The 14257-nt window shown below is 38.7% G+C and overlaps 1 protein-coding gene across 3 annotated transcripts in view; it reads left to right on the forward strand.

The window, feature by feature from the left end:
* LOC106786430 overlaps window positions 1-14257 on the forward strand; it is an 87818-nt gene that overhangs the window by 49083 nt on the left and 24478 nt on the right. For all 3 annotated transcript variants that reach the window (XM_014747812.1, XM_014747814.1, XM_014747813.1), the window contains 2 exons: window positions 4120-4622; window positions 9674-9737. In XM_014747812.1, the coding sequence (XP_014603298.1) occupies window positions 4120-4622; window positions 9674-9737 (567 nt within the window). The remainder of the gene's footprint in view (window positions 1-4119; window positions 4623-9673; window positions 9738-14257) is intronic.

Genomic DNA, 14257 nt, shown 5'->3' on the forward strand with positions numbered 1-14257 from the left:
TTTTTATCGGACCCCTCCGGAAGAGGTATCACCGGTGTGGAGAAACGTAAAGAAAAATGGGAAGGAAGAGGTCACCCTTGGAAGAACTTTCAACCCCCTTCGGGTCACGCGGAGAATACCGTTTTACCGACTATTAACTCACTTTTACTCTCCCCTTCTCTCTCTCTCTCTTTATTTTTTTTTACCCTTCGTTCAGGTCCCAGAAGCATCACATCGAAAAGTGGAAAAGAAGGGAAGTGAACTCGACTGTGTGTTTTTCTATCCCTCGTACCTTCTCTCTCTCTCTCTTTCTCTCTCTCCCCCTCTTTTACTCTCAATCGAGTTCTCGCGTAATCTTCATTTTTTTTTCACCACTCTTGTTGGACCCCTCACCGATCACTGTAGACTTATATTCTTGTCCTTTCCCTTCCGCATTGCAGAAGCGAACATACGCGGATGGTAGCTCGCGTGCAGGTAGTATACCATATAGTTCTCTCTCTCTCTATCTATCTTTAAGCTACCTGTGTAAACTCCGTGAAAAAAAATCAAAATTGAGGGCCACGCTCGATTTAACCCCTGAGAAAAATCGTCCACGGTTCGCCTCGACTTTCGTATATAAAAAAAAAAAGAAAGAAAGAAAGATTGAGAGAGAGAGAAAGTGAGAGGGGTTTAACCGATTTTCCTTCCTCGCGAAATTTTGAAATCTGAAACCCCGTTTTCTATCGTCGAACCCGTTTAGGGCCTTAAGTATCTCGTAAAAATAGGCTGGGGATATATATCGAGTGAACTTTAGTCTTTATTTCTTTCTTTCCTTACTCTATTCCGTTTTTCTTTCTTTTCTTCTATTTTTTGTTGTTAATCTTTTTGAGTCTGGAGGTTAGGGGAGAGGTCGGACGTCAATGTTACGCTCTTTGCAGACTCGGCCGACACGCATCGCCGTTACGCTCGTTTTTTTTCTTTTTTTTTAATTTTATTTCCCCTTTCTTCTTTTTTTTTATTCTTTACTTCTTCTTCTTCTTCTTCTTTTTGTTCTATTCCTTATTTAGCAAAGTGGAATATTTCGTTGTTGCGATGGAGAAATTCAACGTAAAAATATGATACGCGTGTTTTGTACGCGAGTTTAACCGAGCGAGAGTAAATTTATATTCGAAGTAGAGAATACACGAAGAAAAATAGAAAGAAAGAAAGAAAGAAAGAAAGAAAGAAAGGAAGAAAGGAAGGGTGGGTGGGTCGGTCGATTATTTTCCTCCTCCCTTTATCATCCTCTCTTCCCTCCCTCCTCCATGACTTTTTCCCTTTGGTACCCCTTTCGTGGGTTATCCCTATTTTTTTCGTTACATTCTCTGGGCCTTTGATTTTTATCAATCGGCCACGACTACTCCGGCTTGGCGAGATGCAAGACGATGTGGAGCAAAGATGAAAGGGAGAACGTTTCGAGAGGAAGAGAAACACAGGATCCCCGCGGCGCAGGACCTTCTTCGGAGCGGACCTTAAAAATCGACTCGATTTAAGGATCCGGCCGTAAGGATGCACCGTAACGCGTATATGCATGCGATTCTTGAGGAATTTCTCTGCCAACGATGAGAATCCATTTGATACTCTTTCTCTCTCTCTCTCTCTCTATTTCTTTATTTTTCTCTTTCTCTTTTTCTCTGTCTCTCATATTTCTCTTTTCTTTCATCGTTGCATCGTAGCGCCTACTCCTTCTTCAACCAGGTTCTGCATAAAATTGTTTCAACTCGTGTAATCTCGGTTCTTGTCTTCTGACATTCCTTCAACCATGGAATGTTACCTTTAAATGAAGTCACCGTCTGCATTATTCAAATATCATACACCACCAGTCTCTTGATATCCTTTAAACGTGTTTTATACCAAATGGGATTTAAATCTTTCATCGAAGGTATATTCGCAAAACTACAAATAGTATTATATAAAGTAATATTAATTGATAGAAGAATTTTGTAAAAGTACAGGTGATATAGGAATCGAGATTTAGAAGCTAAGGCTTTTCCCACAATGTGCACTTCTCTTCCTCTCTCTCTCTCTCTCTTTCTACACACATAATACCAACCTTTTTATCTTTTCACCTTCCAAAGAAGACTCGAAAATGACGACGGACGATCATTTTTCATCGTTCCGAGGCGTCTTCTAGAATGATGGACGAATGTGGCAAAGAGATAAAGAAAGGGGGAATGCATTTTTCGAGAATGCTCGGGTATAAAAATAAAAAAAGAGAGAGAGAGAGAGAGAGAGAAAAAGGAAAGAAGCTGCAGCCTTTTTAAAGGGGGTTGTTGCGTAATTTCGATAGACGTCATCGATCTATACTAGTCTCCCCTTTCCTCTCGATGCTATTACCTAGGGTCCTCTCTTTTTTAAAAGACCTTCGCGAAAAAAGGAGGGAACCTTTTAAGCCCTTTCCCAATTTCAAATCTCTTTCTATCTCGCTTTATTTTCTTTCCTTCCTTCTTTCCTTCTTTCCTCCTTTCCTTTCCTTTCCTTCCTTCCTTCTTATTTTCTCATTCCGCACCCGCGGAGCCGACCTGCCAGAGGCTGAAAGAAGGCCCAGGTAAAATACACCTTCGGGATCTTCTCTCGTTGGAGTTTGACGTTCTCATGGGCCTTGGTTTGCGTCTTGTGCGCGAATAAACCGCGATATATCTACCTGAAATCAGTCGACCATCCCGGAGGGTTATTAAAAACAACCCCCTGCTCACCACTCGTTCCCTCTCTCTTTCTCTCTCTCTCTCTCTCTTTCTATTTTTCTTTCTTTTTCTCACTCTTCTTTCTCTATATATCCCAGCAGTCGTAGTTTTAACCCTCCGCATGATCGAGAACTGAGAAGAACTGAGAAGAGAACCGGTTGGTTCCTTCTGTAATCCGAGTTTCTTGTAATCCGAGAGACGAACGGATTCTTCTTCCTCCTCCTTCGTCGTATTACACGATAGTTCGTTGATGCGCGCGTATATGCTGCTAGTATTTTTATTATACATATATACGTATACTTATTACATATATATATATATATATATATATATATATATACATATATGTTTCTTTCTAGGTGCTTATATATATTCTTACTTTCTCACATTAGTTCGAAACTTTTCGCGTACAATGAACGGCAATCGTTATATTTTTTTATTTCCGCTATGTCCACACGTCTATCTCGAATCATAGTGTTAAGAAAAAATGATCGATCCATCGATCGATCGACTTTCGACACCTCTTCTCTCTTATTTTTTTCATTTTCTTTTCTAATTCTTATGTTATTCTTGTTTCCTTTTTTTCTGTTTTTTTTTCACCGCACTACCGTAGCTTCTTCGGGGCCGATTTCACCCCAAAAGAGAAGAAAAAAAAAAACGGGATCGAAACGGAGCAGATGTACCTGCTCGCTGGCAGTCGATTACGGGACTTTTAAAATCCGAACGTCTCAATTTCACGATCTCCAAGTTCTCTTGCAAAGGGCAAACGGGGTAGAGGAAGAGAAAGAAGAAAAAAAAAACAACAACAAGATTTCCCTTTTAGATTCCTACTACCACCAATCTTCCTCTTTTTACGTCGATAATTCTTTTTCTTATTTTCTTTCCCACTCCTTGTTTTTTTTACCAACCACGATTTCTTTCCCCTTCCTTTAAGGGAGTTTGGATTCTCTCTCAACACCTTTTCATTCGTCCGACGTAATAACCGGACGAATTTTCTTCAGCCAATCGGAAGCTGATCCCCCCCCACCACTCGATTCTTTCCAAAAATATGGAAAAACTTGGTAAGAGTAGTCAGTCTTGTCAGGAGTCTGACAAAGTTTGGGGATTGGCGAGACTTTCATGGTCGAGATCGAAGCCGTGAGATTTAATAAAAGGACAGTTAAAGTCATATGTATTTGAGAACGCGAAAGGATACTTATTTTTTAATCATATTCAACATATGCAACTAACAACGATTGAATTTTAATTGAATTTTAATTTCAAATAGAGTCCATAGAGTCCATCAATTATTTTCCTTTTATTTATCAATATTTATTTATTTGACATCGAGTTTTCATATTGAAATCATATTCTTTTTATTATTTTAAAATTATTTTCATAATTTTTCCAAATAATGTGTAAATACTAACGAAATATATGAATCATTCGTGTGTCACAGGAAAGGTGAGAGTGAAAGAAGAGAAAGACGCATCTTCGATGGCACCAGGAAGTCCACCGACACCACCGCACACACCTCAAAGTCCACCGAGACAAAATCTACCTGGTGGCAATTTTTCCCAATCCTGTCAAACATCAAACGCGAGTTCTCCGAGTTTGCAACAGCAGCAAACGCACCAACTGCATCAGCAGCAACAACAGCAACAACAACAACAACAACAGCAGCAACAACAGCCACAACAACAACAGCAGCAACAACAACAACCACAGCAAGATCAACAACAGCAACAGGATCAACAACAACAATCGATCAATCCGATAACGAATTCACCATTGAGTCAAATCCTCGTACAAAATCCTGCATTGGCACAATTGTTGCAACAAAATCCGGCAATCCTGTCGCAAAATCCACAATTGGCGCAATTGTTGCAACAAAATCTTCAAGTTCAAATGGGAAGCGTGCTGTTTCAGAACGTACGAAGGGAAGAAACGAAGGATACGAGAGTGAGTAACGATCGATGATTCATTTGTTTGAAATTTTATTATTAGATTGCAATCGTGTGCCTTTGAAATCGATTAAAAATTCGACAAGAATACACGCACATATATGTGTAAAGATATCTGTGTGTCTGTAAGAAAAATAATAGACGTAATTGTAAGACTATTATTATTATTATTATTATTGTTGTTTCTCGATCGACATATTAGTCACAAATATCTTCTCGTGTCAAGGAAAGCTCGCGAAGGTAGGAGCAGAGAGTGGAAAAGTTTTCTCGGCCCTGCGTGCAGTAAAAATACACGAACGAAGAATTTAGCACGATTGTTTCTCGTGTCAGTAAGACAGACAGTAAGAAAGAAAGAGAAAGAGAGAGAGAGAGAGAGAAAAAAAAAGATAGAAAAAGAGAGAGAGAGAGAGAAATAAAAAGAGAAAGAGAGGCCCGTATCACCGATTACAAAAGATTGAATCGTGTCCAAGAACTGGGAGTTCGTTCGCGGATTCCCGCGTGCAAACTTTCGTGATCGATCGTTAAGTTTAAAATCGAGATAGATAGATCATCTCCTAAATATCTAAATTATTAATAATAATTAAAAGCGTATGTTATATTTCTTTAGAATTAACCAACACGATTTTCTATTCGCCGATGTGTTTATTCGTTCGAATTAACTTGATGGAACAAAGATCGATTATTTTCGATGTGTAGAATATATCTGCTTTTCTCTCGAAGAAATACAACAAAAGTCTCGCGACGGAAGTTGAATCAAATCCAAGAACAATAGCATCAATTTCCTAACGTTAGTTTGCCGTGTTACATCTAATGCGAATGGGTGATTTTCGTCGAAAAATATAATTCATACTTATTACGTATCACGAAATATTATATTGCTGCAGGATTATCGCGTGAACGAACTTTTATGGTCAAACTTTGCGTGTCCGTTCGTTTCTTTTTATTTTAATATCTTTTCTTTTTACCAAAATAACAGTAAAAAAATAAGTAAGTAAGAATAAAAGAGAGAGAGAAATAGAAATAGCAAAGTTTTGTATCGTAGGATCGAATGTTTTTTACAATTAGTGTGAAAAAGATGAAAGATATGCGATCAAATGGGAGGTAAAAAAGAAATATCGTAATTGATTTTACAGAAATAACAAATAGAAGATTATATAGCGACGTAGATGAGAATGATTTATATAAAAAAAAATATAGAAAAACAAGGAATAATTAACGTTTCCTGATCTTATGATTTTAAGGAGGCTGGTTGGGGAAAAAGAGAAAAAAAATTGTTCGATAATCTCACGGGATCATAGATGATAGAACAATAGTAGTTTGACTCATCGTCAGATTTTCGATGAGGCAAATGACGGATATACTACGGACGACTACGATGGACAAGGATGAAACGATGGAGGAGCCTACGTGACATCGTAAACTCTCACATTCTGACGAGAGTTATACATTAACCAAACCGCTCGAATAATTCAGTACTTCGTAGAATCGTGAACAACGAATAAGTCGCGACGTTCTGTCGCGTAATCGGAACAGCAGGGGATATCACGTTTGCAATGAAAACCTTCTACAAATCTAGATCTATAAATTTCTTTCTTTCATTCTTTCTCTTTTTCATTTTCTCTCTCTCTCTATCTCTCTCTCTGTAAATTGATTGCAGAAATATAGAAAAATCATAGGTTACTCGGAAACTCGATTATACTTGTATTACATTATTCATGTTCACTATTTACCAAGATTAAAAATATTCGATCGTTTAACAATATATCGATTCGTAAATCTCGATCGGGATCGAGAAGAAGTCGTAATCTTGAGTGGCGTAAAATAAGAAGAAGGTAACATCGTTCGATTCGTTCGAAATGACATTTTTCTAAATTGTTTCTATTCTATTGTTCGTAGAATTTAATCGTTCATAAGAAATAGAAAAAAATTAACAACTGGTAGTTAAATTCTGTTTGAATGTATTATAAAATAAGATCCCTTCTCTCTCTCTCTCTCTCTCTCTCTCCCCCTCTCCCTCCTGCCTCTCTCTCTCTCTTTCTTTGTATTTATCGATACCACATTATTCTTTCGCTTGCTCACCTTTTTCGCATCCACCCACGTTTTTAATCATTCTCGCGATCAAATTCTAGACACTAACCAGAACCATCGACTGTACTTTTTTTTTTTTCTATCTTCTTCTATACGGCAATTATGTATATCAGAGCGAGCAAGTAAAAGCAAGCAAGCAACCAACCAAAGCAAAGCAAAGCAAAGCAAAGCAAAGCAAGCAAGCAAGCAAGCGTGCATCGTCGAGTTGGAAAAAGTAATTTCGCGTAGGAACGTTTGTTTCGTTTGTTCCTTCGTTCCTTCGCTAGAAACACACAAGGACGAGAGAAAGAAGAAGAGAAGAAGGATGATACGCGAAACATGGTCCCTCCCCTCTCTTTCTCTCTCTCTCTCTCTCTCTCTTATTCTCTCATTCTCATTCTCATTCTCTTTCTTTTTCTCTCGCATGGGATCGCATGCTATGGAATCCCATACGGGGAGAATTGAAATTATTCCCCCGATTTTTGTCGTGTCGTTTACATTATTTTCGCCTTTGAATATTAATGGGCATATGCTCTCCGGCGTTATGGCACAAGAAGTAACAACGGCGTATAATACTCGACTCTTAACGTTATTCTATTGTTTGCAAATCAGCCTCTATTGTTTTCTCATATACCTCTATACTCTCCGCTTCTCCCCTCCCATCCTTTCTGCCCCTTCGCCCCATCTCCTTGGCCTCTTCTTCTTTCTCTCTTTCTCTCTCATTCACTTATTCCCTTCCTCACTCCTTTCTCTACCTCCTTCCCACCTCTATCTACGAAACGAGAGGGGACTCTATCTCTATCTCTTTTTCCCTCCTCCTCCTCCCCTCCCCCAACCCGCTCGCCACCTCCTCTCCCTTTTTATCCATGTGTTCCATACATATGACCACCTTGCATGAACCATGCTTTTACATGGTGTTTCCTATACTATAAATTTCCGATTCTCTTTACTCCGTTGATTTCTTCGAGAGCATTTATGACGATGACGACTGGGTTTCGAAACGTCTCTTCGACGTGTTGTGTTGGCTCGATAGGTAGTAAGATCCGCCTCGTGCCACATGCAACTTTTGTTTCATAGTCCTCTTGCCTCTGCTGCCGCTGCCGCTGCTGCTGCTGCTGCTGCTGCAAATCGATGCCAGAAACGTGCTTCCTCTAATTGCCTCGCAAATTCGCTTAACGTCTCGTCTCATTGCTTTTGCCCTCTAACCCTTCCTTTTATTTCTTTTTCTTTTTCTTTTTTTTTTTGTGTTTCGTTTTTTTTCTTTACCTGGATACATTTGTAATAATAGCTAAACGCGAAACGAGAAATTCCAAACGCATTACTACGAACTGAGCCGATATAACATTGTCATGCGTGATACGATGCAACTCTGTAATATTGGGTCTCCGAAGGCCGATAATTATGAACGCTGAATATAAATGTTCGATTAAGGAACGGATCGTTTGGTCACAAGTCTTATGTATGTTTGTGGAGTGTATGTCTATGTATCGCATGAACATTTTCAATTTCGTTTTATTCCAACGAAGAATTCCATACAATTTTTTTTATCGCATTCGATTGAAAAAAAAATAGAAAAATTGATTTTGCTCAATCTTAATGAACACTAACTTTAACGGCAACGCGTCAAATGTTTCGTTTCATTTTGAAACAACGAAGTGAGTAGGATGATGCAGATAGATGCAGACGATGATGTTGCAATCGTTTCACAAATACTACACACATGGCGCCATTCGTTCGTTCGGTTCTTAAACTAGGGCTTCAGAAATCGTACAGGATTCGTATAATTTGTAACTCGATAAGGCTTCATGCTCGATTATATTTTTCTTTCGTATTAAGATCTTCTCCTAGGAACACATTTTAGGTATCACAGAATATACTGGTGTATTTGTACTTGTAGTTTTTTTCGAAAACTATAGAACTTGTGTGTGTGTGCGTTCGATGAATTAATTTGAAACGATACTCGTGGACATTCTTTTAAAAAGGGACGACGCATTATTGTGAGAAAGTTTTCAAATATCGATGTTATTCTTTCGCACGTATTTATGTTAATCGAATTTTTACATCTACGCCGGAAGTCGTTCGAATACTTTACGCCTTAGCAAGCAAACGTGACAGGGTCGGTGATCTTGGAAATTACTTCTTCATTCTTTTTGCCCTAAAATTTCAAGAAAGCGGAAACTTCTCCCCTCGTTGGTAAATGGATGGGTCGAGTGCCTTTAAAATGTAACTAAGAATAATCACCATAATCGTTTCATTTCCTGCATGAATTTCGATTTCAAGTTAAATGATTTTTTAAATCAAAAATATATCTGTACCTAAAATGATTTGTTACGATAGATTTAATAAATAATATTGCGCTTGTTTTGTTTATTATTATACTTATTACAAAATGACAACGTGAATATTATCAAATAAATTTTTGCAATTGTTATACTCGCATACGTTAGCTCGCTATTATAATTATCGGCACGTATAAATACATGTAAGGATCTTACTATGTGTTATTATTTTTGTCGGGAAACTAGAAACGATCTGAAGTCGGAGGTAGTACTACTCATGGTATATCCCATACAACACCGTATCGCATTTCGGTACTGTCAAACGCCTTTTCCTTACTCCGTCTCGTTCGTTAATTTACGAAAGGATTTATGTAAGACCGCAAATCGAAAGATCCATAAAAGAGGATCAATTTCGTCGCGGTTCGTGGGTTAGCCGTTCCCTGCATCTTTCCCCCTTCTTCCCCACCACCACCATCACCACTACCACCACCACTACTTTCCTTACCTCGATCAAGGTACGTACAATGCGTTTGCGACCCTGAACGCTGTGTTTTACACTCTTTCTCCTTCTCTTTCTTTCCATTTAAACATGCAATAAATATTTTTAAACGATGCACAATCTGCATAAACAAATACGCAAATATTAAACATATATTAAATATCATAAATGCATTTATTTTTCTTTTTTTTTTTTTCTTTTTAGGTACCAGCACCAATAGCGAGACTTGCGGCAATGGGAGTGGAGACAGCTGACCCGAAGGTTTCCGGTGAGTTAATATTTCCTTCTCCTTATGGAATTACCGTGATCGTAATTAGATTCAAATCGAGTCCCCGCGCGTTCGGCGACCCTACGAATGAAAAAGGGGGAAAGGAGAGAGGAACGATGAAATAACAAAAAGAAAAAAAAATTATAAAATAAAACAAAAGAAAGAGAACAAAAATCAAATTCACCGGATGAGACACCGAAGGTCGTTGGCATGTGGATGCACTTATTTATTTATTTATAAATATATACATATACCTATATATATATATTTATTTATAAACATAAGTAATAAGTATATGCATATATATATATAAAGAAAATTTGCAACTAACAAGCGAGTAGCATATGAAATTCTATGTATAAATGCATATATGAAATATATTTATAATGGTAAGAAGTTAATAAAAAAAAAGAAAGAAAAAAAAAAAGAAAAGGAAGGAGGGAGGATATCTTTGAACTTTCGAACTTTCATCGTTTTCATCTTCGAGTACAATGATCCCGCATGCGTTCTCCCTCTCTTAGCTAATTATCGTTTTCCCACGAGGTCGTCTACTATGCGCTTGCGTGCGTGTGCATGTGTATGTACATGTATATAGTTATAGAGAGTTAGTTATCATTGTCCTACTACCGATGATCATAGACCACAGAGAGTGTGTGGTCTGTGGACTTCCTTGTGTGTTTGCGAGCTTGAACCTTTCTAGCTTAGCTTTTAGTTTAGTTTAGCTTAGTTTAGCTTAGCTTAGCTTAGGCTCAGCTATCTCGCGTTCACCGCGATTCGGCCGGTGTATGTAAAAACCCCGTAAATCGTGGTTACCACCAACCTGACCGATTCTAGTTGTCGTCCCGCGCTTTCAGCGTTTTGTGATCGAGGGCTCTTCCCCCTTTATTGGAATATCCGCCCACAGCATTATGGGAATTATCAAGGAAATAGGATGAGTACGATGGTGGGTCTCACGGGGGGAAGGGGGCTCAAGGGGGTTGGATATTCTCTTTTCATCTTTTCTCTCTCTCTCCCTCTCACTTACTCTTTACGTCTATATCCATCTTTATCTTTCCTTCTTTCGCTTCGAAATAGAGAAAGGATGTGAAAATGAATAGAAAAATAAAAAAAAAAAAAAAACACAAAAAAAGAAACAATCACTTCTCTTTCAATAATCAATGAGAAAGAGAAACTCCGTATACTTACGTGTTGGCTCGTTTCGAGAAAATAGAAATGCTATGACTCGGCAAAATGTAAATTAATTATACATCATGCGTCTCTCCCTCGTTCACCCTTCTGGTGAACGAGGAGTCTACTCGCGTCTCTCTTTCACGGATTACGTAATCGTTGTCGTTTAGATTACGAAAAGAGAAGAAGAGGGAAAAGTGATTTTTCATCGAATGGGAAAGCCAATGAAGGATTCCTGACGGAAATTATGATAATCGAGAACGTGGCGGTGGCGGTGGCGGTGGCAGCGGTTGCAGTTGCAAGGAAAAATAATAAATAAGAAGAAGAAGAAGAAGAAGAAGATGAAGAAGAAGAGGAAGAAGAGAAGAAGTGGTGTAGTGGGCGGCCTCGTTCGATCTCTTTCTCCTACCAGAGACACATTCCCACAATTTCGGATCGGCCAATCAACGTTCGTCCGGATGATATTAAACTCGTGGTGGGATACACGCTGAAACGGAATAAAGTAAAATGTGCGTTGCGCGTCGCGCTCTACTATGAAAGAGAAAAAGAGGAGAGAAAAGAGAGAGAGAGAGAGAGAGCGTTTGGTCGGTCGTTCGCGTGCAAAAGAGATAGAGATAGAAAGAGAGAGAGAGAGAGAGAGAGAGAGAGAGTGAGAGAGAGAGACCAGCAATCAAAGCTGATTAAGCCCACAACTGGGGAATCTGTGGGGCCAGTGTCTCACGCCAATCTCGCCCAATCAGCCGGTTGGCCGGGGAGATTTAAAAAATAGAATGCCTACTGTCAATTGTCCCATAATTTAAATAAATCGAATAAATGGACAAAGTGGCCAATTAGAGTAGTTGCTGGTTGCTGCTTTAACGCATTATTCTCTCTTTCTCGTAGTGTCTTCGGTCCTGTCACCCAACCCCCATCCTCCTCGTCCTCCTCCTTCTCATCGGCACCCCCTCTTCGCTACCCTCTCTGAAACTCTTTCTTCTCGGTCGGCTGACTGACCGACCAAACGACCAGCCAGCCAGCCAACCAACCAGCCAACCAGCCAAGGAGGATAGTTCTTCTTCGATAGATTTGATTTTCAGACGAGAAACTAAGAACTGATCCGATGATCCGTGAATTTATGCTCCACGACAATTATCTTTTACGTATGTTCGAATTTGTACATGTGTATACATACAGAGACACACACGTACGTACGTATGCATCCAAGTATCCAAGACAGTGCACATTCGTGCACCTGTCGTACATTCGTTTCTCCAAAGAGGAATGACGATCGCAGAGGAGGAACGACGACAGAACGTCGACCATTAATTCGACTTAAATACAATTTAATTAACGATAGAATGACCGAGGAAAAAGAAACAGAGAAAATAAGAAAGGGTGAAGAGAGATATAGAGAGAATAACTGTGGGCGTTTGATTAATACGAAAGCCAACCGCGACGGATATTTCATCGTACGTAGAATGCTTTTATTAAACTTCGCTTTATTACCACCGATAATAAAGCGAATATATATATATATATATAACTTAAAGAAAATATCGATAACGAGCACGATTCCCTCGATTTTCTTTCCATTTACTAATACACCAAAGTGTCTTGTTATAGAATTAATGTAGACCACATTTGTGAGAAATAAGATGGATTCTTACTGATCTCAATTATCGATCATTCGTTGATATATACCGGTCGATATATTTTCCTGTCTCGTATTTCTCGAGAAAGGTGGACCGACGAAGAGAGAAAGGGAAAAGAGAGAGAGAGAGAGATAGATAGATAGGTTGAGAGAGAAAGAGAGAAAACTAAAAACATCTTATCGAATTTATTCTTTTTTTTTCCTATCATGCTTCTAACAAGATAAGAAGTCTATCTGCATATCTTAACTTCTCGGTATATGCGTTTAATTATGCGAATCGAGTTACGTTGTACGCACGTTCACGATGTACTCGTTCCGTGTACGAGGTAAGATAAGAAAAGCATCGGTCGCAGCATCTGAAAGAGAAACAGACAGAGAGTAGCCCTTAGTATGGATACAGCCGGTAGTGGTACGTACTTACATATATTTATATATATATATATATATATATGTAAATGTGTATAGAAATACGTATATGTATTTATGCATGTATTATATTTACGTATGTTAGTGTAAAATCATCGTCGTTGTATAGTCGTAGTTATAGTCATAGTAGTTGGGGCGCGAGCGGCCGAGCAGGCAAATAACAAATAAAGCATAAACGGGAGCTACAATAAATAACTGGTGCACGGGTTCTCAGCGTATAGTGGGAGGCACGAGGGGCACTCAAAGGCCCCTCGGGGGCCTTGAAGGAAGGAGCTTACTTCTCCTCTCGTTTCTCTCTACGTCGTATTACCATTGGCGAAGAACATATACATGCCAGAACGGTGAATACCAGAGGGTACGAACTCCACCGATGCTTTTCCTTTCTCTCTCTTTCTATCTTTATTTCTTTATTTCTCTTACTGTCGTCTTACTCTTACTTATTCTATCTCTTTCTTTCTTATTTGTTGTATACTTTTTGTTTATTCCAAAAGAAGACACAGTTGGATAGGTTCTTTCACGATTTATCGAGCAACCGAATTGCACTTACACCGGCACTTCGTCTTATCGATATCGGAGTATCGAAAATAAAGGTCTCTCTCTCTCCTTGGAGGTTTCTTCGATTAAAAGCATATCGCGGTATTGCGAAGAAGCAGATGGAAGCTTTCCACGCGTGCAAACGATATATGTATGCGTGTATATCTCTCGTTTATCTTGATATTCTACTACTCTTATTTTTCTTTCTCTTGCTTGCTTGCTTTCTTTCTTTATTTCTTTATCTTTCTCTCTCTCACTCTCTCTCTCTCTCTCTCTCTCTCTCTCTTCCTATCTATCTTTATTTCTCTATGGTGCCAATCAAGAACGGTGATTCGACCATTTGCCCCGGACCCTTCTCCTCGTCTTCTGCTCTTATCGTAAAAACCTTTCTAAATTGGATTCGATTATTCGAATTTAAAGAGACGAAGAGAGAAAGAAGATCGCGAGAAATCAGGCCGGACCAATTCGGACTATGATGCTTTTGTTTGTTACTTCCATTTAGATATAGTTTCAAGAGAATGAGAGAGAAAGAGAGAGAGAGATAACAATTTAGAAAATTATTTCAAATAAAAATTCATGATAATTATTAGCCATTTTTTTAATGTACAACGACTTTAGATCTCTAAAGTCATGCAACGATGGGGATGGGGGACATGGTTAGTAAAATGGATGGGCGACTCGTTCGTAAACATAAAAGATAAAAATTGTGTACTTATTGATTCCATAAAGACGATAAAAAGACGCTTGGTAATATTAGAAAGGT

This window comes from Polistes canadensis, unplaced genomic scaffold (genome assembly GCF_001313835.1).
Source record: "Polistes canadensis isolate GaletaPanama2010 unplaced genomic scaffold, ASM131383v1 scaffold_74, whole genome shotgun sequence".
Taxonomy (NCBI): Eukaryota; Metazoa; Arthropoda; class Insecta; order Hymenoptera; family Vespidae; genus Polistes; species Polistes canadensis.